Here is a 25,948-nt window from a genome sequence, read left to right as displayed (position 1 = left end):
GAATGGAAACACACAGCAACAGAACGTATCAGCGTGACTTCAAACACTTTGTTACAGGAAATGTTCAAAATGTCCTCCGTTAGTGAGGATACATCCATCCACCCTCCGACGCATGGAATCCCTGATGCGCTGATGCAGCCCTGGACAATGACGTATTGTATCACAGCCATCCACAATACGAGCATGAAGAGTCTCAACATTTAGTACCGGCGTTGCATAGACAAGAGCTTTCAAATGCCCCCACAAATGAAAGTCAAGACGGTTGAGGTCAGGAGAGCGTGGAGGCCACAGAATTGGTACGCCTCTACCAATCCATCAGTCACCGATTCTGTTGTCGAGAAGCGTATGAACACTTCAACTGAAATGTGCAGGAGCTCCATCGTGCATGAACCACATGTTGTGTCGTACTTGTAAAGGCACATGTTCTAGCAGCACAGGTAGAGTATCCCGTATGAAATCATGATAACGTGCTCCATTGAGCGTAGGTGGAAGAACATGGGGCCCAATCGAGACATCACCAACAATGCCTGACCAAACATTCACAGAAAATCTGTGTTGATGACGTGATTGCACAATTGCATGTGGATTCTCGTCAGCCCACACATGTCGATTGTGAAAATGTACAATTTAATCACGTCGCAATGAAGCCTCATCCGTAAAGAGAACATTTGCACTGAAATGAGGATCGACACATTGTCAGATGAACCATTCGCAAAAGTGTACCCCTGGAGGCCAAGTGGCTGCTGATAGTGCCTGCACATGCTGTACACGGTACGGAAACAACTGGTTCTCCCATACCACTCTCCATACAGTGACGTGGTCAACGTTACCTTGTACAGCAGCAACTTCTCTGACGCTGACATTAGGGTTATCATCAACTGCACGAAGAATTGCCTCATCCATTGCAGGTGTCCTCATCATTCTAGGTCTTCCCCAGTCGCGAGTCGTAGGCTGGAATGTTCTGTGCTCCCTAAGACGCCGATCAATTGCTTCGAACGTCTTCCTGTCGGGACACCTTTGTTCTGGAAATCTGTGTCGTTACAAATACACCGCGCCACAGCTATTGCCCCGTGCTAATCCGTACATCAAATGGGCATCTGCCAACTCCGCATTTGTAAACATTGCACTGACTGCAAAACCACGTTCGTGATGAACACTAATCTGTCGATGCTACGTACTGATGTGCTTGATGCTGGTACTGTAGAGCAATGAGTCGCATGTCAACACGAGCACCGAAGTCAAGATTACCTTCCTTCAATTGGGCCAACTGGCGATGAATCGAGGAAGTATAGTACATACTGGCGAAACTAAAATGAGCTCTAACATGGAAATTAAGTGTTTCCGGACACATGTCCACATAACATCTTTTCTTTATTTGTGTGTGAAGAATGTTTCCTGAAAGTTTGGCCGTACCTTTTTCTAACACTCTGTATAATTTGGTACCAGGTGGTGGTAATGAAAGGACTAACACACATATAGCTGAGCATGACCTCACAAATTAAGTTCTGGCACAGGTAAACAAGAAAAATTATCCAGTCAGTATACTCTGTGACCTAGCTACAGTCTGTGACATCATGCCTTCTACAAATGGCATCTAACCTTCAGAATAGAAAGTAGAGGGTCGCACTGGTGCACTTAGACACAAGAACGAAACAAACTTGACAATTGTATAACATCAAATGTAGGTCCCATAAGTGGCAGTACCAGGTCTGTTGTTTATCTTGGGTCAAATTATGATGATCCCTCAAGTATAGGGAACATACATTCATGGTCGCATGCCATGTGGATTCACCTTTCAGCTCACAGCAGTCCCCACTGTACTCTGTCGACATCACATTGGGGTGACGTGGTGGCCACCTATGCCATTGAGCGGCTCCTCCTGGCTCTTGGTGTCTGCAGCTGGTCCCACACCATTGGACAGGTCACCGGCGACACGTGTCAGCTGCACCGGGTTGGAGCCCTGCACACACATACATACTGGCTGCACCCACTGACTGTGCTAGAGCCAAATAGGAAAAACTTTAAACTGTCAATATTTTATGGAACTTTTCCAAGGCCTTCAGATGCACAGATCTTTTAATTCTACAAGAGAAACCATAAAATGTTGCATTGTGAACAGAGTCTTGTCTCAGTTACAGAAAACAGATCACATTAACAAATTATAATACAGGAATAAAACCAAATTCACAGTGAGAAATGCACTAAGTATGGAGATCCACAAGGATCAGTATTTCGCCCACTACTGTTTTGCCCTAAATAAAATGTGATATAGAGATTCTTGAGCAATATTTCTGGGCGTATTGGTGTGAGAAATCCATGCTATCCAGTGGCTTTTTACAGAATAATTGCTTCTAGTTTGACTCTTTACACAATTTTTTTTTTCATATCTGGATTGGGCTGCAAACTAAGCTTTCATTTGACTCAGCTGCTATATACGGGACCTAATTGTTAAATACTGTATATTGCATTGTCATGGAAAAATATTTGGACTTCACTTGTAACTGCCCGCAATTGACTTTACATGGAGATGATGATTACAGAGCAATCTAATTAACAGGACATTGAACTCACAGAGACACAGAATTCCACTGTTCACTGGTTGTAGCTTTTCTGATGTGGTATGAAGATATTATGATATGGTTTGCCATCCATGTGAGAATATTTCATTATAGCATCGCTGTATTGTTCCTTCCACTGCATTCAGTGAACCTTCACACTAGATGTATTGGCCAACTCGATCCATACTACTCTGCACCACTGTTAACATACAGCTAACACTGCCAGAAAAGAAACCTGAGAAAGTACTGAGCTGTTTGAAAATCCAGCTTGAGGGGAAAGATTAAAATGGACACTACTGATGTTGGCAGCAAGAATTGCGAGCAAATGGAACAAATTTGTTTCCAAACAAGACACACAGTGCATAATGTAAATGTTGGGTTGCAAATGTCTATGATATGCAGACATTTGCAGCACAACCACATCACAATACCTTCACAGCAGGCCAGAATAGCTACACCCAGGCCTATCACTGAAGCCTGTTTGTGTACAGTGTAGTTTTGCCTTTCTTTAAGTTTACAGTCCCGTTAGTTTGGTTACTCTGAAATCATCATCTTCTTCTTCTTCTTCTTCTTCTTCTACTTCTTCATAAGTCAGTTGCTGGGAAGTTATAAGTGAACTTTAAGTAACTTTCAACAATAAGTACAATGTAGAGTAGTTAACAGTAACTTTCTGAATATAGTAGGTGAGTTAAATAAAAACTTAGTTTCTCCAGGTAATTATCTAATTCTCTTAGGAAACGGCTTTCAAAGACTGCTATCTGAAATACACCTCTATGATACTGGAAAGGTGGAGATTCAGTCACTGAGTCAATAAGTGGAGACTAAGAACTCTCAGGTACATGATGGATTATCTAGCAGAATACTAAAGCACTGTGCTGCCTATGTTGGTCCAGTACTTGGCCAAATTTGTAATTCTTCTTTTAGGAATGTTTAGTTTCCTGAATGCTTAAAGAACTCAACAGTGAAACCACTTTATATAAAAAAAATATTAAAAAAATGGATAATGGAGACAAATTCACATTTCAGTGCCAATGGCTTTTCAGAAGGAGTTTAAAAAAATTAATAAGTAGCAATAATATTTTGTCTATTGTAAGTAATTGTGCAACTGGGAATTTGCAGAAGTGACTTTATACTGACTGACCAGCCCAGTGACTGTACATGGTTGTGCACGAACTGCCCTCTGCTCTGTAGCAGCAGCTGTTTATAGATGCATATAAATCTGTCTTTACAGAAAAATAAATTATGTATAAGATTTTTGAAAACATAGTCAGTGATCTTTAAAGTAGTTAAAATCAAGACTGTTTTAAATTTTAATTTTAATAAATTATGCAGTTGCTGAATTTCAACAGTAACATAAAAGACAGAAAAGTAGAGAAAACATATATACATTAAGCAATTAAGTTATTTTGATTAACAACTATCTGAATGCACAAAAAACAACACATGTAGCTGGTTCTAATTTTATGAGCAAAATTTTAAGCGTGTACTAGAATTATGTGGAAGAACACATTGAGATTTGAGGGGACTCACTAAAATTCATCATCCTGGTGCTGTGGGGAACAGAACCCATGTTATAGTAGAAGTAGCTTCTTTTCCACATTTTCAAAGGTCTAAACAAAAAAATTTTACTGTGCAATCAAGTTTTGAACACAAGAACAACTGTTCAGAAGAGGAAAGTTTACACTTTTATCACAAATGCAATGTAGAATGAAATGAGTCAGTTCTTAATTGCAAAAGCCAGAGAATCTTAAATCTGTTCATTACTGCCCCACCTACCACAAATGCAAAGAAAGTTTCAGGTAAACCCTAGGTATTTTTTGGCATAGACTCCAAATCTGCAATAAAATGAAGATTTCCATTTGAAAATAAAAAAAATTGACCACTGCATTGTGGGGAGAGAAGTTAGTGGGCAGCACAGATATATGTCCCCTTTGAAAATATTAACTTTTTATCTGGAACATTTTTTCATACAATTCACATTTTTTGGAGCTATTCAGTTGTTCTATACCAAAACAAACAACCTATACATTAAATACAGGGTGTTTAAATATAGTGTCATATATTCCTATATGAGTTAGTATTGGTGAATAATAGAAGGAAAGTACTTATTTTGATATGTCCAAAAATCAATACCTGTTATGACATGAGCTGTTGAAAATCCGCAGTTCTCAGACTGTATTTTATTTACAGATGAGGCAGAATTCACAAGAGATGCCATAGTAAATTACTACAGTATGCATGTATGGACCAATGCAATACTCGAGCAATCACAGTGATAAGGCATCAGGATCACTTCAGAATGAATGTATGGCTGGGAATTGTCAGTGAAAGGCTCTTAGGGCTGTAGACTTTACCATACAGTTAAACAGGTGCCGCATATCAGTTTTCTGTACAATAAATTATTAGCACTAATGGAGAACATTACCATTACAGAAAGATGATTGTTTTATGCATGACAGGTCACCACCCAATTTTCTACTGATTGTGTAACAGTATCTCACTGCAATGTTCATGGGTAATGGATTGACTGGGGAGGTCCAGTACCATGGTCTCCTCATTGACCAAATCTGAATCCGTTGGATTTCTGGCTCTGGGGATATTTAACAACATTGATGTGTGTCCGACCCATCAACAATGTCAAGATGTTGCAGTAGCTTGTGACCAATGCACAAAACACAATCCAAATGGTGCTCCGTATATCTGAAAGAATGCTTATTCACTGTGAAGTAGCACTGAAGAATGCATCAGAATGCATGGTAAGTGCATGCCTGTAGCATATATTTCTATGTAACACACAGATGGGAATGAGAGAACACATTGAGCCATATCTCAACAGATACTGGTTTCCGGACACATCTTTTATTCCATTTTTGACCAATATTAGCTCCTACAGGTATATGTAACAATTTTCTATAATACCCTGTATATGTAAAGGGTGACATCACAATAAGTGGAGGAACAGTACCTTACTACATTCTGCCATGTCTAAATATAATTTGTGAGGCTCTTACTTTCTCCCCATTTTATTATCAGTTTCTTGGTTGTTCTCCTTTTACCTTAAGTTGCCTTGTTTGCATACATATTGAGTTTTTCGGTCACCCCAACACCGCTATATGTGATCCAGCATGACACGCGGCATTTCCTGTAAGCTCAATCTCTCTGATGAGTGAGACGACCTTTGACAAATGATCGGCATATATAGTGGAGCCATTCTTCTGACTCTCAGCGCCCATTAAGTCATAGAGCATATTGTGTAGCTACATCACAGAAGCTGAGTTGTCAGATCGGCCCCAGTGGGGTCATACCAGAATGGCTCATGTGACTTTTTTTAAAACTAAGTACCAAGATTTGTCTCTTGAGAGCCATTTAAGCCACTAGACTAAATAAGTCTGCAGTCAAGAAAGACACTCTATAATTTAATAATAAAATTAAATAAATTAAGTTTAATAATAAAGTAAAGGACAAAAGAGATAAAGCTAGTATTCTTTACCCCACAGAATCTCGGTCAAACACTTGTAAATAAATAGTATGTGGCCTGTGAAAAGTGCGACACTGTTGGTATATATTGCATCAGTTGTGACAATTGTCCTGCCAGGTATGTGTGGCAGACTGGCAGAGGGCCTGCTATTATGTTTCGAGAACACGACAGTCTGAGAAATTCAAAGTCCACTTTAAGTAGCAGCTTACGTGATTCAGGCCACTCCATAACAGGTGTAGTCAATAATTCAAAAGTCTTAGACAGAGAAGTGAAGGACCATCTTAAACGTTGTGGAAGAGTCTAAAGCTATACCCCAAACATACCCTTAACAATCAGCTGGAGTTAAGACGTTACAATATACTGTCTATCTTTGATCACCTTTCAAAGATGTAGTGTGATATTTGCTAGGTTATTGATCCTGGGCTTGTTGTTTCTGGTCTATTTGGCTTTACAATTTTTTTGCTGACATATTTTATAATTTATATGATTATGCTGTGTAACAGAGGCCTCAAACATTTCCAAAATATTTGGATTGCGTAAAAATGTTTGTAGCTTTCCCTGCTATGTGCACGGTGATGCTAGTGCCCTCCATGATACACATGAACACACTGGCACACTGAGCAGGCTGAAGCATTGCTGTCTGCAGCTTCCCAGTATGAAGTGAGGATTCATAACCAGGGGCGTTCAATGTATCTAACTGGGGCTTTTACTTTTCTTGTTTTGTTATTTTGCTCTTTTCACTGTAGGTAGGTGCACATTTAATATTTCAGTTTTCAACCTGTCAATTTGAATTACGACATCCCGCTTGTTGTGGGTAACAGTACTTTACTTTGAGATGTCGACTACCCCTCCTTTTTGTATCTGGGTTTAAACATGTCACTGATGTGTGAGTACTTCGTATTGGTTGTCGTCAGCATAGGTTATTAGGATAGCTATCTGTTTATCGTAATGTTCATTGTACATTTCCTATCTTGTACACCTGAAGATGTGATTTGAAATCACAAAAGTTTTTGTGTTCCCATAATAGTTCATATACAAGTGAAAGAGGTTTATTTCAGAAACACTTTATAATCAACTCCACCACTAAAACAGCTTTTAATCCAATACTAAATGTGTCTTCAAACAGATTATATCTGAAATTGACTGCCTAATCAGTTGTCAGGACATCGCTCAGCTGGAGACAGTGCTGCCAGTGTTACCACTGCCACTCACCCTGCGCCCTCTCCTCGCGAGCAGCACCCTCCGGACTGGCGGCACGAAGAGGTCGGGGTCTGGCGGCGGCACGCTGCGGTCCCCCTCGCAGGTGACGCCCGCCACCCACGACGCGATGGTGCCCACGACGAGTGTCAGCAGGAATCCCAGCACGACAACCCACAGGTACGACACGCGGTACAGGTAGAAGTACTCGCTGCAATGTGGGGGATAATACGTATTGTACATATGTGTAACATGTGGATCCCAGGTGTGGTGTGCGTGTGACATCATGATATAACTACCAATGTTGTTGTTGTGGTCTTCAGTCCAGAGACTGGTTTGATGCAGCTCTCCATGCTACTCTAACCTGTGCAAGCTTCTTCATCTCCCAGTACTTACTGCAACCTACATCCTTCTGAATCTGTTTAGTGTATTCATCTCTTGGTCTCCCTCTATGATTTTTACCCTCCACACTGCCCTCCAATACTAAATTGGTGATCCCTTGATGCCTCAGAACATGTCCTACCAAACAATCTCTTCTTCTAGTCAAGTTGTGCCACAAACTGCTTTTCTCCCCAATTCTGTTCAATACCTCCTCATTAGTTATGTTATCTACCCATTTAATCTTGAGCATTCTTCTGTAGCACCACATTTTGAAAACTTCTATTCTCTTCTTGTCTAAACTACTTATCATCCACATTTCACTTCCATACATTTCTACACACCATACAAATACTTTCAGAAACGACTTCCTGACACTTAAATCTATACCCAATGTTAACAAATTTGTCTTCTTCAGAAATGCTTTTCTTGCCATTGCCAGTCTAGATTTGATATCCTCTCTACTTCAACCATCATCAGTTATTTTGCTACCCAAATAGCACAACCCCTTTACTAATTTAAGTGTCTCATTTCTTAATATAATTCCCTCAGCATCACCTGATTTAATTCGACTACATTCCATTGTCCTCGTTTTGCTTTTGTTGATGTTCATCTTATATCATCCTTTCAAGACACTGTCCATTCCATTCAGCTGCTCTTCCAGGTCCTTTGCTGTCTCTGACAGAATTACAATGTCATCGGCAAACCTCAAAGTTTTTATTTCTCCTCCATGGATTTTAATTCCTACTCCAAATTTTTCTTTTGCTTCCTTAACTGCTTGCTCAATATACAGATTGAATAACATTGGGGCCGGCCAGTGTGGCCGAGCGGTTCTAGGCGCTACAGTCTGGAACTGCGCGACCGCTACGTTCGCAGGTTCGAATCCTGCCTCGGGCATGGATGTGTGTGATGTCCTTAGGTTAGTTCAGTGTAAGTAGTTCTAAGTTCTAGGGGACTAATGACCTCAGCAGTTAAGTCCCATAGTGCTCAGAGCCATTTTTGAAAAACATTGGGGATAGGCTACAACCCTGTCACAGTCCCTTCCCAACCACTGCTTCTCTTTCATGCCACTTGAGTCTTATAACTGTCATCTGGTTTCTGTACAAATTGTAAATAGCCTTTCTCTCCCTGTATTTTACTCCTGCCACCTTCAGAATTTAAAAGAGAGTATTCCAATCAACTTTGTGAAACACAAGCTTGCCTTTCCTTAATCTGTTCTCTAAGATAAGTCATAGGGTCAGCATAGCCTCACGTGTTCCAACATTTTACTGTCAATACGGAATTTTAATTGAACGCTACTCTTTCTGTTTACTAAACTACCCCATACAGTGTGCATTTTTTCATACTTCCATCCTTTTATTCTCAGGTGATGCTTCATTCCACTATTATGAGCCATATTTGAATGTTTTCTGTATATTCTTTGCTGATTTTATGTTAATCTTGTTTTATGAGACATTGCATTTCATTAATAGTTGCTTGTAAGTGGAAGGTACACAGTGTTTTAATAACTTTTCAATAAATTATTAGGAACAGTAAAAATGTATTGATGTACTCATATATGCAGAAATGTTAAGAATAATCAAGAAGTTAGTATTGATTACAATGAAAGCAGTTGCTGACGTGTGTGAATATTACCAGACTATCAGTTTAGTAAGTCATGGTTGTAAAATACTAAAACAAATTCTTTACAGAAGAATGGAAGAACTGGTGGCAAGTTTGTATAGATTCTGGAGAAATGCAGCAAAATATGAGGCAATAGTGATCCTACAACTTATCTTAGAAGATAAATTAAGGAAAGGCAACCCTACATTTACAGTATTTGTAGACTTAAGAAAGGTTTTGACAGCCATGCCTGGAATGCTCTCCTTAACTCCTGAAGGTAGTAGGGGTAAAATACAGGGAGCAAGAGGCTATTTACACCATGTGGAAGTTATAACAGTTGAGGGAACGGAGGAAAGCAGTCATTGAGTGAGTGAGGCAGGGTTGTAGGCCTATCACTAATGTTATTCAATCTGTACATTGAGCAAGAAGAAAAGGAAGCCTAAGAAATATTTGGAGTGGGCATGGAGAAGAAATAAAACTTCTGAGGTCTGTCAATGACAGTGTAATTCCCTCAGAGGCAGCAAAGGCCTTGGAAGTGCAGTTGAAAATTATGGACAGTGTCTTGAGAGAAGGATATAAGATAAACATCAACTAAAGCAAAACAAGGATAATTGGATATAGTTTAATTAAACCAAGTTATGCTATGGGAATTAAATTAGGAAATGACACACTTGAAACAGTAGACAAGTTTTGTTATTTGGGCAGCAAAATAACTTAGGATGACTGGAGTAGAGAGGACATAAAATTTAGAGTGGCAATGGCAAGTAAGGCGTTTTTGAAGAAGAGAAATTATGTTAACATTATCAATTTAAGCTTTAGGAAGTCATTTCTGAAGCTATTTTTATCAGTGTACGTACCCATGTTCGGAAGATAGAGTTCACACATGAAGAGACTAGAAGCCTCTGAAATGGGGTGCTATAGAAGAATGTTGATAATTTAATGCCTAGATTGTGTAACTAATGAGGAGGTACTAAATACAGTTGGGGGGCACAACCTGACTAGAAGAAGGAATTGGTTGATAGGAGACATTCTGAGATACCAGGTGATCACCAATTCTGTACTGGAGGGAAGTGGGGGTGGGAGGGAAGGGGGCTGTAAGAATCATAGAGGGAGACCAAGACATGAACAGAGTAAGCAGATTCAGTAGGATGTACGTTGCAGTAGTTACTCAGAGATGGAGAGTCTTGCACAGGCTAGAGTAGCATGGAGAGCTGCATCAAACCAGTCTCTGGACTGAAGGCCACAACAATAGCAATAACAAATAATAATAATAAATAACAAAATATATGTTCACATTTTGTGCATGTCCAGGTGTGCAATGGGAACATGTGGTGATAAACACTGGAACCAATCCTTATATCGTTCAGTGTAATAGCATCGGTGCTCTCTTTACACACTCGTGATCTACAGCCTTAACTAAGACAGGTAGTGTGAAGCTGATCTTCACCAATTTTCTCTTTGAGTTCCAGGTGAGAACAGAGGAAGGCAGGTTGTGGTGTTGACACTGCATTATCTGTGGCTAACATTCTCCCAGGCTGAAGTTATTGCTGAATTGTTACTCGACATTTTATTAAAAAGATTTATGAATATAAGTCCTATATCCTATGGAAGGTAGAAAGTGTACGAGATGTGGCAGTAGCTGCTCCATGCCTACTCGGGTGACTTTTGGCACCCACTGTCCACAACCTCCTCACTGCCCCACTACTACTGCAGGCCGACACCACCGTGGACAGTGAAGCTCTTGACACTGTGCTTCCAGGTGATCAGCTGAGTTGTGAAAGGCACGTTCCTGTATGATATTTCAACAACAGACACAGTCGTTACCTTTGGGAGCTGCTAGCTGGGTCACTATGCATACTTGCTGCCTGGCCTACAACTGGACCGAAGCACTGTGTGCGTCACACAGTTATTCGTAGCTGAGGCTGATTCCCAGTGTCAGTTACACACTGTGATCCTCTTTTGTTTTTCAGAGACCGCACTGATATTCCGTGAAATGCAAATGCCTTCAGTGTTTACCACCCCTGGTGGGCAAGGTGCCCAGCCTTATTTAAACTGATACCTCCATTCCAGTTTACTACAACTTTTGGACTTCTTTGTATTGCTAGAATCCTTAATTACAGCGTCCCAGAAACTTTGTGTTTACATGAGGACACTGGCCTTACAGCGTTTCATCTTGAGATTATATCAGAGGCAGTGCTCAGCGACAGCTGATTTTCTAAGCTGTTTTAGTTGGGTGTGTCAGTGAACCTGTCCTCAACTGTTCTACTGCTCTGCCCCATGTAAGATATGCTACATACACTTGACCTTCTGAGAAGCACATCATCTCTAACATTGCAAGCCACATTGCTTATCTTTGTTGACGTGAGTGAAATACTGTGGATGCCATTTTCCATACAGGCCTACTGATATCAGTAGATATTGAGTAATTATTTCTCTATTTCAATACACTTCTTTTAGATGATGTAATTCTGCAGCAGTGCTCTCATGATCTGACACTACACGAGGAAGGCTTCGCTGCAATGCCCATAGTTGGTAATAATGGCACAGTACAATGAGCCTACACTTATGTAGTTCTGGAGTACATCGGATAGTGATTCAGCTGGAACTAATGTATAAAGTAATATATCTTTTGTTATTATAATATTTTGTAACACCAGCAAAGTGTATTTCCTTAGTTTTAATTTATTGAATTATTTTGAAGTTTGGGGACCCATGTTTCTGTCACATTTAACTATTTTCCTTTATTTTTGAAAGCCTATGCCTTTGTATTTTGAGTTTCCAGGATGAAATACTGATAACTATATGTGAAAAATTATGTCCCCCCTTATCAATTATCAGCAGAGAATTTTGGTCTTAACAATATTTAAAACTGTTAAAACCCCATTTTAAATTTATTGCATCTGACACTAATTGATTATTCAAGCTTAACAAAACTTCAATTACTATTTGATTAAAGTATTATACACATTCCATTTGCGAACAAATACCAAGATGAGTGATACTCTACAATCCATCTTGTATCTTTGGTTTATGTTTCTTTAGCTGGAGGTAGCTGGCAGTGAGCTGTGGAGAAAGGAACCCGTTTTGTAACTGTGTTGATGATCAGACATGTGGAGAAAAAACTGCAATTTCTCTCCATTGCACCCATGTGAAACACATTGTTTATGTGTCAACAAATCTGAAAAACTGAATTTTTTTTTAAGAATTTCATTTTATACCTGATTAGATAATTCTGAGAACATGACTGAAATGCATTGTTGACTATTTCATTGCATGAATGAATTGTGCTGGTATACTGAGACCAAGAAGGAGAAGGATATATTGTTCTGAACGTTTTCAAGATCCAGACACCCTTTTGGTAAAATCATACTCCATTTTTTTTCCAGACAGCAAGCAAAAACAACAAGTACAACAATGTACTTAAGATGAGTGTTATTCTTAACTATTTATTGTTCACAATGTTAATGAAATATTTCTAGCACCTGAGCCCTGCAATTTCTTTTAGTCAACTCTACATATTGTGTCCACAGACAGATGTGTGTGACTTTTTATTGCAACAGTTATTCAAACATATTTTAATCATACAGCAGGACACGGTGGCTTTAGAACACCCAGTACATACCAGCTAGCAAAATATCTGGAGCACCAAGAGAATGTGTATTTCAGGCAAAATCGTGTCATCCCAGTAAAACAAACATGTGAAGCAGTGCAGCAGGAGCTAGGAGTCAAACTCAGCTATAAATAGTGGTGTGACACAAATTTTAACATCATTCTTTACAAAAAGATATTTCCAAGTCAAAAACAAAGTCATATTCTATGAGAACATGGAAACATGTCTTTCAGTACCCATGTAAGGAACTATAATCTGGGAACTTCCCTCCATTACTCAACAAAATAGAACAATTAGTACAAAATAAGTCATTAGGTGGAATCTTTGGGAATCTCTGTGCACCCCCCCCCCTCTCACTCTTCCAAATTGGGGCATCTTTACATGCTCACTGTGCACTCAGAACTGAGAACTGTGAAGAGTGATGTGATGCGCGATCGACAGATGTACTAGAGACACTGACCTACACATCTGTGCAAAACTTCATCAGGCTTCCACTGTGGTTTCCTTTTTTGCAACTGATTGGACCTTACTTTCTGAATAGCCCTCATATGATTTTCTTTAAAAAAAATGGTAAATCCAGGGTGGAATGTATTAACATAAGATAATTGCAGTCTCTGGCTACTGAGACCTGACTTGGTTTGTGGCCTCATCAGACAGAGACTGCTGTCATGTATGAGTGAGCCCCATTTGCATGTCTGTGTGTGGAGGGGGACGCGCGCCCAATGAGGTCTTGTTGGCCAAACACTCATTTTCTGGTGCCTGTCTGCAACTCAGTATCTCTGCTATATGGTGAGTAGCAACTATCCTTTTCACAATACTGTTACTAAGAAATGAGATTTATGAAGAAGAATCTAGACCCCAAAACAGGTTCTATGTGCTATTAAAAATTACATATCAATAAGCAAAGTTTTTCCTCTGTAGCACGGAACCCATGAGGTGTGGAACTAACAACTTATGACCCAAACCTTCCCCCAAAGGGATCAAAAGAATGTGTGCCTTCAAGCTTATAAACTAAATATTTTACTGTCATGCAAGTGATAGCAAAGGTGATATAATGTGTGAAAAAGAGGAAAAAAATTGAATTTTGTGACAGTCCAGGCAGCAGGTACACTTAACAGTACATCTCACATCAACTGGAGAAGATGACTGGGTCAGTCACTGAAGTATCGTGTGGAATAATGGAACTGACAACTCTCCTGAGCACCCAAAAGTACAGTGTTAATTTATGATGCTGCGGAAATGTGAGAGGAGATGCTGCGGCTGACCTGGGGTCCTGGGTGGGCGGCGGCGGTGTGGCCGTAACGTTGAAGTCGCAGCCGTCCGTCCTGGTGGGCAGCCTTACTGCGTCTGGCCGGGGGACGCCGAAGCCGACCCACATGGAGAAGGCGAGCCCCGTGGCCAGGCCCGTTATGGCTCCCTGCAACACCGTCACGTAGCAGTAGGCGTTCAGTGGGAAGAGGGGCTGAAAAATAGTCAAAAAAGTCTGCAGGGATCTGAGAAAAGTTCACGTCGCTCTTTCAGTTGACGGTGAGGAGAAAGAACTGAAGGATGAGAAAGCCTTGTGGGCATCTGTAGATATTTATGCAATCTGAGCAAGACTAATATTGCCGTTTTTGATACCAAAGCATTTGGGAAATTCGTGTCGATTGTTAAGAAAAGTAACGAGGAAAAACGTCACTGATTACTACCCTTAAAAGTGAAGCAACAGGAAGTGAACTTAATCATCCAGTGGGCTCGCCATTTTTTGTAACACAAGCCGGCACACGCTATATTTTGTACACTTGTAAAGAGTAGTGGTCTTTATGATACCGTGGTTAAGATATGTGAGCAAAATCATTGTTTAATCTTATTTTGATTACACAACCTTAAAATAAACTTACATAACCTTGCTAGAGGATTGCTTAACTAAACAATAATGAAATAAACTTTCATTATGTCACTCCGTTTCCACGGATAGGTTTTACCTCTCAGTAATGACCTACGGTATACAGCTGCATCAGATCCCAACCAACCAATTATTTTATTACTAATTAACTCGTAGGGAACAGCTTCATTAGGGGGTCGTGCTGCTACCTCAATCTGTGTCACTTTCATGCGCGACGCATAAATTTTTTTTGTTACCTACCTCGCTGTTTATTTTATGTTACTGCTGATCACTTGGACATATGACAACACAATTTATCACCAATCTATCTGAAGCAAAAACGAAGGAATTGGTATAGCCTCACAACTGTGAAACAACAATGGAACAGTGCAAAACAATGTCATTTGTGTTTGGCGGACTTTATACATAGGCAAGGCAGCTCGAGAGTTGAAGTGTGGTTATGCAGTTCCAACTTTATGTTGGTATAGAGAACCAGCAACTAAGTTTATTTAAACTATTATCACAGTTGCACACAATTTTTGATGGTGACTGATTTCACACACTTACATTCATTTTCAAACAACTGCCTTCATTCCAAATGTTTAACTAAGCCTAATTCAATTGATAAGAGTCTTTTGAATAGATCATTGGAATTATGCTTAGTTAGACATTTGAATGTAGGCAGTTGTTTGAGAATGAATGCAAGCATTCAAAACTAGCCACTGTCAAAAATTACAAGCACCTGTAATGGAAACCTAAATAAATAATCAGTTTAAGCATGCTAATTCAACTAATGACAATTACAACACTGTCCTAGTTGTAATATACGTATGTATGTGACTCCTCAGGGAGTCACACCTACCGATTACGTGGCTGGCGACCACGGGGCCCCAAGCTGAGTTCTAACATTGCTTCCACTTACTTATGCCAGGCTCCTCACTTTTATTTTTCCTATCTGGCCACCCTCGGCCAGCTCTTGTTCTTTTCCGACCCCGAAGCTATTAGGTTTCGAGGACTAGGGGTCTTTCATTTTCCAACCTATGCAGTGTCTGACCCAGAGTGTGTGGCTGCAAAAAGCATCTGTATTCCATGTTAGGGGTGGCCTCCAGAACTGCAGAAGGCAACGGAATACCACCACAGATTGTCTTCCCTGCATAATGCAGTCTCCATTTTATGCGCTAAAATGGCGTCCTCTTATGTTAAATCAGTATCCGGAGGTAAAATAGTCCCCCATTCGGATCTCCAGGATGGGGGGTGGGGGGGGGAGGGGGGGTGGGGGGGGGGGGGAACAACTAGAAATGAGGCAAAATATCAAAACGAGAATTGATACCTGGAATGTTAGAACTCTGCTACAAGCAGGAAAACTAGAAAACCTTAAAAGAGATATGGAAAAGAATCATATGGACCTTGTAGGAGTTGCTGAGGTAAGATGGAATGGACATGGAGAGTTGCAGTCAGATGAATATGTGTTGTACTACTCAGGAGGAGAAGTAAAAGGAATTAATGGAGTAGGAATGATTATGACAAAGGAATTGGCTAATATGTAGATTATGCAAATGACCGTGTTAATGGTGTAAGTCTGAAAGGAGCACAAAAAGATTTACTGATTGTCCAGGTGTATATGCCAACTTCAGAACATGATGACCAAATTGTAGAGGAAAGATACAATGTAATAGAGAGAATAATGGATGAAAATAAAAAATGCTGCAAAATAGTAATGGGAGACTGGAACGTCATTGTGGGAAAAGGGAAAGAGGGAAACATAGTAGGCAGTCAAGGTCCTGGAAAGAGAAATGATAGAGGTGAATGGCTAATTGACTTCTACAGAAAACGGAAGCTGATAGCGGCAAACACATGGTTCTAGAACCATAGGAGGAGGCTCTACACTTGGAAATCACCAGGGGATAAATATAGAAACCAAATCGATTTTCTACTGGTAGAAGAAATATACAGGAATGGAATCAAGAAGGTGCACACATTACCAGGTGCAGATATTAATAGTGACCACAACTTACTTATGGCAGAAATAGAAATAAGAATGAAAAAACTGAAGAAGGCGACCATGGTGAAGAAGTGGGATCTAGAGAAGATAAGATACAACAAGGAACAAATTACAGAAATGCTGTCTTGGGAGTTTCTAAACACATTATGAGACAAAGAAGCACCTGATAATGCCAACAAGTACTGGAATATGCTGAAAGAAGGAATCATTAAAGCCGGACAGCAAAATATAGGATATGTAAAATGGAAAAGGTCGAAAAAACGATGTCACACAAGAAGCGATTTCCAAGATGGAGGAGAGAAGAAAATTGAAAAACGAGGGCACTGAAAATGCTAGAAAGATATACCGAAGGTTAAATAATGAACTGCGAAGACAAACAGAGCAGGCTAGGAAAAAATGGCTAAAAGAGGAATATGATGAAGTTGAAGAACTGGACAGGAAGAGAAGATATGACTTACTATACAACAGAGTAAAGACTATGACATGGGAACAAAACAGAGCAGGAAGTGCTACTATGGAAATTTTGAGTAAAGACGAAGAGGTAGTGTACAAAGATTGTGACGATGTCCTCCAGAGATGGGAAGAATATCTAAAAGAGCTATATGACACAAATAGCAAACCAGAAACTCTGGAACTTGAATCACACAACAGTGTAAGTGAGGACGAGAAAGGACCAATCATCATAATGGAAGTAGTAAAGTCTGCCATAGCTGCAATGAAAAATGACAAAGCGGTAGGTACAGATATGATACCAGGAGAAATACTAAAATGCTCGAACCAAGATGTAATAAGAGAAATATTGAGATTATGTAATAAAATATATGACAGTGGTGAATGGCCTGAGGACTTTCTAACAACAGTAATGATTCCATTCCCGAAAAAACATGGAACCAAGAAATGCAGTGAGCACAGGACAATCAGCCTCATTTCACATGCAGCCAAAGTGGTGTTAAGAATAATTAATAAAAGACTTGAAAAAGTAATGGAGGAGAATCTTGGCAAGCAGCAGTTTGGCTTTAGATGGAATACAGGCACCAGAGATGCAATAGGGCTCCTACGAATCTTGGGAGAAAGGTTTATTGAAAAAGGAAGAGACCTATGAATGTGCTTCATTGATCTAGAAAAGGCATTTGACAATGTGGTTTGGGACGAGCTGGCGACTATAATGAGGGAAAAGAGAGTGGACTGGAAAACCAGAAGACTTGTAAACTCATTATATCTTAATCAAAAAGTTTCAATTAAAGTGAGAGGAGAAAGTAAAAACTGGATCGGACTAGGAGAAGGAGTAAGACAAGGATGCTGTCCATCACCTACTCTTTTCAACCTCTACTTGGAAAATATGATTGACCAATGCTCATTAGATGACACAGATGTAGAAATTGGAGGAAGAAGAGTAGGGTGTTTGAGGTTTGCTGATGACATGGTCCTTCTAGCCACAGGGGAAAAAGAATTACAGGATTTGGTGGACACCATTGAAACAAATGGAAAAAAAATATAGAATGAAAAATAACACAAATAAAACAAAAGTATTGGCACTAGGAAGAAATAAGGAAATAAAAATTATGCTGAATGGAGAAATACTAGTAGAACAGGCGCAAAATTTTAAGTATCTTGGAAGAAGGGTAGACACTGAATGGAAGTGAACCACAGAAATTAAAAGAAGGATAGCAATGGCAAAAAGAGGCATTTCATAATAACAGGAGAATTTTCTGCAGTGGTCTGGACAGAGAACTCAGGAAGAGACTCATAAAATGTCTTGTATGGAGTGTTCCTCTATATGGCGATGAAACATGGACTATGAGGAAGAAAGACAGAGAAAAGCTGGAGGCTTTTGAGATCAGGACATGGCAGAGGATGGAATGTATATGTTGGATGGACAGAGTAAAAAATGAAGAGGTACTGAGAAGAGCGGGAGAGAAAAGACAGTTACTAGATGTAATAAAGAGAAGAAAAAGAAATTGGATTGGGGACATATTAAGAAAGAGGGACGGATTTATAAAAACAGTTTTAGAAGGTTATGTAGAAGGGAAAAGGAAACGAGGAAGAAGAGATTCCAGATACTGGATGACATGATGGACGGTACAACATACAGCAGCCTTAAGAAGGAAGCAATGGATCACAGAAAATGGAGAGGCAAAGGACCTGCTAATATAGCAGATAACTGATGATTGATGATGATTTGTTAGTAGATTTCATTGCATTATTTTAATGTCTTCCATTTTTTAAGTTGATTGGCATAATTAAAGTTTAATAAAATGTGGTTTGAAAGCTATAATTGGCGTTGTCTGGGTAGTGTGTCAACCAGGCCAGCATTCAACAAGGTGAATGTGGGCAGCCTCACACAACAACTGCAACCTACTCTTAACAGCCTATTGACCCAAGATGAGCTTCCCCCTCCCCCCCCCCTCCAATCACCCTAACCCCCCCCCCCCTCTCCGATACCACCACCACCACCACCAGAACCACATAATAGTGCAGCCCTGCCAACTAGGCTGCTGAATTCATAATTATATGACAGCATGTTGTGCTTTGTTGCACCTCATGGACTTTGAGAGATATCCTTTCTTGAAGTGGGGATCTTTTCCATCTTGCTTTTTCACACTTTATCACCCCCCCCCCCCCCCCCCCCCCCACCGCCATCTAGTGCAGAAAGTGGTATTTTCTCTTTCAGATCGATGCATGTGGGCTCACAGATGAAAGTGCATATGAGCACACCTACAGTATAGCAAGGCGGTTCTTCAGAGTCTACTACAATCATTCTGCTATTGTAGAACAGAATGTGACCTCATCAAGACAAGACATATATTCTTTTTCCACACACATATGGTAAATTACTGTTGTGACTAACCAATTTATCAGCAGTAGAAGGTATCCTTGTCAGAATTGGTGACTGCTGCTGGGCAGGTACACTGCACCCACATTCATTTATGCTGGGAATAGATACCAGAATCCTTAAACAGATGTGTTAGAATGGTTACTTTCTGGAGCTCAATAAGGAGTGTATGAAGAAGGGATAGAATAGTTTGGGGAATATATTTTGGCAGTTTTCTGTAAAATTCTGCAGCAGGCACCAATGCAGGACAATGTTGAAATCACTATCATGCCAAAGAAAATGCATTATTTATTGGGAACAAAGTGCATGGCACTTCGGTACCCCCACATTCCAGGAAGTGTCAAATGACCCCTTTTGCATCCATTGTGGATTCCAATCCTCAGACCAGAGTGTGCAGTAGGAACAAACAAAGGAAAAGTGGCACAAATAAAGAGTGGCATAAAGGAGAGCATCAACATTGTGGAACAGATTACTGTGCAATATTTACCACTTTTCTATCTGTTTGAATTCATAGGAAGTCTCACTTCCAACTTCATACTAAATGGAAGCTTGTTGAATGTCTTTTCAAGAGAGTAACTAACTCCAGTCTGATTCCTCAGCAAGAACACAAAGATCAAAGAACGTTTTTTAACACTGCATATCACAGTTAGGATTAAGAGCAATTTTTATTAACCCTCAAGTAGGTGCGTGCGCACACACAGACACACACACACACACACACACACACACACACACACACACACACACACACACACATTCCACGTGGGAAAAATATATATCAAAAACAAAGATGGTGTGACTTACCAAACGAGAAAGTGCTGGTAAATAGACCCAATAAAAACACACAAATTTCAAGATTTTGCAACCCAAGGTTGTTTCATCAGGAAAGAGGGAAGGAGAGGGAAAGACGTAAGGATGTGGGTTTTAAGGGAGAGGGTAAGGAGTCATTCCAATCCCAGGAGCGGAAAGGCTTACCTTAGGGGGAAAAAAGGACAGGTATACACTCGCACACACACACACACACACACACACACACACACACACACACACACACACACACACATCCATCCACACATATATACAGACACAGGCAGACATATGTAAATTCAAAGAGGTTGGGCAGAGATGTCAGTCGAGGTGGAAGTACAGAGGCAAAGATGTTGTTGAATGACAGGTGATGTACGAGGGGCGGCAACTTGAAATTAGCGGAGGTTGAGGCCTGGTGGGTAACGGGAAGAGAGAATATATTGAAGGGCAAGTTCCCATCTCCAGAGTTCTGATAGGTTGGTGTCAGTGGGAAGTATCCAGATAACCCGGACGGAGTAACACTGTGCCAAGATGTGCTGGCTGTGCACCAAGGCATATTTGGCCACAGGGTGATCCTCTTTACCAACAAACACTGTCTGCCTGTGTCCGTTCATGCGAATGGACAGTTCGTTGCTGGTCATTCCCACACAGAAGGCTTCACAGTGTAGGAATTCAACCTTTTAATCCTATACAAATTCCATTACTTAATACAGCCATTCTTTTAGCCTCAGGAGCAACCGTAACATGAGCACATCATAGTTTAATAGAATCTAATCACACTCAAGCATTACAAGGATTATTTTTTACAGTATTATTAGGATTATATTTCACAATACTTCAAGCTTACGAATATTTAGAAGCACCTTTCACTATTGCAGATGCAGTATATGGATCAACATTCTTTGTTGCAACAGGGTTCCATGGTCTCCACGTAATTATTGGAACAATTTTCTTAACAACAAGTCTACTTTGACACTCATTAAATCATTTCTCACCAAGACACCACTTTGGATTTGAAGCAGCAGCATGATATTGACACTTCGTAGACATAGTATGACTATTCTTATACATTTATATTTATTGATGAGGTAGATAATTGTTTTTCTAGTATAAATAGTACATTTGACTTCCAATCAGGAAGCTTAAGCTATCTACAAGAGTTTTTATTAAATTTATTATTCCAATAATTGTTATAATCCTCGCAACAACATTATCAAAAAAACTACTCAATGATCGAGAAAAAAGTTCACCATTTGAGTGTGGGTTTGTTCCAAAAAGATCAGCACGAATACCAGAATGATAGTTGCTCCATTAATGGTGAAGCTCTGTCTTGAAGGGATAAATTTGATCTTGTTGCCATTAAATGTTTTTCTAATAAAAGGTCAAACTTTTATTTGTAGAGCTTAAATCTACTGCACTAATCTGCCATATTAGAATCTAGAGATTAAGGGTAATTCTGAGTAACTTTGTTCTGCAGGTGGATTATTTTGTAGTCATTCTGTTGATCTTCTTATATTAGCTGTGAATACAATTGCTCAAACCATTCTTTCTCATATGATTACAATGAATATAATAATTCTTACAATAGAAATTGTAGACCCAATTCTTGATACTACATTTCATGATGTATATGCATCTGGGTAATCTGAATATTGTCGTGGTATTCCTGCTAACCCTAAGAAGTGTTGAGGGAAGAATGTTAAGTTTCCTAAAATAAATATAATTGTGAACTGGATTTTTAATCATGTATTATTTATAGTCAATCTTGTAAATAGTGGGTATCATTGAATAACACCTCCTATAATTGCGAATACTGCTCCTATAGATAGAACATAATGGAAGTGGGCTACTGTATAATGTGTGTCATGTAATACAATATCAAGTGATGAGTTTGCTAGTATTAATCCTGTTAACCCACCAATTGTAAATAAGAAAATAAATCCTAGAGCTCATAGTAATGGTGGGTTAAACTCGAGTTTAGTTCCAGGTAATGTAGCTAGTCCTCTGAATGCCTTAATTCCTGTAGGTACAGCAATAATTATTTGTTGCTGATGTGAAGTATGCTCGTGTGTCAACATCCATTCCTACTGTAAATATATGATATGCTCATACAATAAATCCTATTAATCCAATTGATAACATAGCATAAATTATACCCAATGTTCCAAATGATTCAATTTTTCCTCTTTCTTGACATACACTGTGTGAAATAATACCAAATCCGGGTAGAATTAAAATGTAAACTTCTGGGTGTCCAAAGAATGAGAATAGGTGTTGACATAGAATTGGATCTCCTCCTCCCGCAGGGTCAAAGAATGATGTATTTAGGTTTTGGTCTGTTAATAATATAGTAATAGCTCCTGCTAAAACTGGAAGTGAAAGAAGAAGAAGGAGAGCTGTAATAGCTACAGACCAAACAAATAAAGGTGTTAGGTCTAAAGTTATGCTTTCTGATTGTATATTAATTGCTGTTGTAATGATGTTTACTGCACCAAGAATTGATGATACACCTGCTAAGTGTAGTAGAAAAATGGCTAGATCTACAGATGCGCCCCCGTGTGCAATAGCTCCTGATAGAGCGGGTAAACTGTTCATTCTGTACCAGCACCATTACCTACTATAGAAGATGTAAGAAGAAGGGTTAATGAAGGTGGTAGTAATCAAAAACTTATATTATTTATTCATGGGAATGCTATATCTGGTGCACCAATTATTAATGGTACAAGTCAATTACCAAATCCACCAATTATAATAGGCATTACTATGAAGAAAATTATTACAAATGCATAGGCTGTAATAATAACATTATAAATGTGGTCATCTCCAATTAGACATTCTGGTTGACCAAGTTCAGCACGAATAAGTATTCTTATTGATGTTCCTATTATTCCTGCCCATGCTCCAAACAGAAAGTATTAAGTACCAATGTCCTTATGGTTTGTTGGGAATATTCATTCTTGCAGTAAGATGGCTGAATTTTAGGTGGTAGAATGTAAATCTACTTATGACATATTTTCTCTCTTACCATACTCTGCTCTTATATTCAGTTATGATTCTAGACTGCAATTCTAGAAGTGTAAAGTTTTACTAAGGCCTAAAAGATTATTCTTTTAATTATAGCTTTGGAGGTTATTAGTATAATTAACTTAAGTCCTTAGTACAATGACATTAAGGTAGATGTTGAGAGCAATCCTATTGTTGAAATTATTACGGTTATAGGAAGAATAATTATTGATTTTTAATACTTTATCTTTATAGATCATGAATTTTCGGTATATGACATAATTAAGGCTGAGAATCTAATACGTATGTAATAATAAAGTGTAATTATAGTTAATACGAGTATAATAGTTACAATAGTTGTTATGTTGTTTTCTATTAATGATTGTATTACAATTCATTTTGGTACGAATCCAAGAAAAATGGTGGTAAACCACCTAGAGATAGAAGAGATAAGAATATTATGAATTTAATTTCAGTTTTTATGTTTCTAGCTGAATAAATCTGGTTTACAACGAATAGATTTATTTGTTTGAATAATAAAACCATCATAAAATGGTTCAAATGGCTCTGAGCACTATGGGACTTAACTTCAGTGGTCATCAGTCCCCTAGAACTTAGAACTACTTAAACCTAACTGACCTAAGGACATCACACACATCCATGCCTGAGGCAGGATTCAAACCTTCAAGTATAGTGGTTGCGCGGTTCCAGACCGTAGCACCTAGAACCGCTCGGTCACATCGTCCGGCAAATCATGATCAGCGTTAGTAGTGAATAAATAATAAAGTATAGTTCTCAGATGTTCTCTCTGACTGTTAGAGATCTAATTATTCACCCTAAGTGTCTAATTGAAGAATATGCTAGAATCTGGCGTAGAGATGTTTGATTTAAGCCTCCTATTGCCCCAATAACGATTCTTAAAATGATAATGGTTCAAATAAAGGTTCTTAGTTGAATACAATATGATAGTACTATTATTGGGCCAATTTTTTGTCATATTATTAATGATAAACAGTTATTCCATCTTGAAGCGCCTATTACTTCTGGAAATCAGTAACGAGAAGGTGCAGCTCCAATCTTTAATAATAATCTAGATCTAATTGTTATTGAGGGGATAAATTCTGTTTCCCATCCTATTGGATACTTTATTTGAATCAACAAAATTGAAAATAATAGTATTGTCGATCCTACTGCCTGGACAATAAAATATTTAATTGATGATTCATTTATCATTATATTTTTATTTCTCATTAGAAGCAGACTAAATGAAAGTAAGTTGATCTCAAGTCCTATTCAAACTGCAAATCAGGAATTTGATGAAATGGACCGGGTTGTTCCTATCATTAATGTTGAAAGGAAGAGAAGTTTTGTAGAGTTGTTGGTCATTAAAAAGGAGAGGATTGATACCTCTATAAATGGGATATGAACCCTTTAGCTTGATTAGCTTACCTTTTTACATTTCGGTGTATGATGCACGTTAGTTTTTGATACTAAATGAGGTAGTTCAATTCTATCTTATGTAATTTGTTTATTGTACGTAATTTTTATTTACTTAATTTACCCCATCAAGGCAACCCTCTAATTATGCACTTCGTTTATTTAATATATAAATATGTCTGCTTGTGTCTGTATATGTGTGGATGGATATGTGTGTGTGTGTGTGTGTGTGTGCGAGTGTATACCCGTCCTTTTTTCCCCCTAAGGTAAGTCTTTCCGCTCCTGGGATTGGAATGACTCCTCACCCTCTCCCTTAAAACCCACATCCTTTCGTCTTTCCCTCTCCTTCCCTCTTTCCTGATGAGGCGACAGTTTGTTGCGAAAGCTTGAATTTTGTGTGTATGTTTGTGTGTCTGTCGACCTGCCAGCACTTTCATTTGGTAAGTCACATCATCTTTGTTTTTTTATATATATATATATATATATATATATATATATATATATATATATATATATATATATATATATATATAAAAACAAAGATGGTATATGTGTGGATGGATATGTGTGTGTGTGCGAGTGTATACCTGTCCATTTTCCCCCCTAAGGTAAGTCTTTCCGATCCCGGGATTGGAATGACTCCCTACCCTCTCCCTTAAAACCCACATCCTTTCGTCTTTCCCTCTCCTTCCCTCTTTCCTGATGAGGCAACAGTTTGTTGCGAAAGCTTGAATTTTGTGTGTGTGTTTGTGTTTGTTTGTGTGTCTATCGACCTGCCAGCGTTTTCGTTCGGTAAGTCACATCATCTTTGTTTTTAGATATATTTTTCCCACGTGGAATGTTTCCCTCTATTATATATATAATATATATCCAGCAGGGATACAACTTCCTCAAATCCTGCCCTGAAATGAGATCCATCCTTCATTAAATCCTCCCCACTCCACCAAGAGTGTCTTTCCGCCGTCCACCTAACCTTCGTAACCTGTTAGTTCATCCCTATGAAATCCCCAAACCACCTTCCCTACCCTCTGGCTCTTAACCGCCCCCCGGTGTAAAACCTGTCCCATGCACCCTCCCGCCACCACCTACTCCAGTCCTGTAACCCAGAAGGTGTACACGATCAAAGGCAGAGCCACATGTGAAAGCACCCATGTGATTTACCAACTGACCTGCCTACAC

The 25,948-nt window shown here is 39.2% G+C and overlaps 1 protein-coding gene across 1 annotated transcript in view; it reads right to left on the bottom strand.

Moving 5' to 3' along the window:
- Positions 1-1,831: 1,831 nt before the first annotated feature.
- The window catches only part of LOC124719658 (putative sodium-dependent multivitamin transporter), an 80,194-nt gene continuing 56,077 nt past the window's right edge, over positions 1,832-25,948 (bottom strand). The window contains exons 9-12 of the mRNA XM_047244870.1: positions 14,089-14,240; positions 7,249-7,444; positions 3,097-3,156; positions 1,832-1,960 (exon numbers count right to left, since the gene is read on the bottom strand). Of these exons, the coding sequence (XP_047100826.1) occupies positions 1,832-1,960; positions 3,097-3,156; positions 7,249-7,444; positions 14,089-14,240 (537 nt within the window). The remainder of the gene's footprint in view (positions 1,961-3,096; positions 3,157-7,248; positions 7,445-14,088; positions 14,241-25,948) is intronic.

Source organism: Schistocerca piceifrons, chromosome 11 (genome assembly GCF_021461385.2).
Source record: "Schistocerca piceifrons isolate TAMUIC-IGC-003096 chromosome 11, iqSchPice1.1, whole genome shotgun sequence".
NCBI classification, from domain to species: Eukaryota; Metazoa; Arthropoda; class Insecta; order Orthoptera; family Acrididae; genus Schistocerca; species Schistocerca piceifrons.
This window is presented reverse-complemented; position numbering and strand designations above follow the sequence as displayed.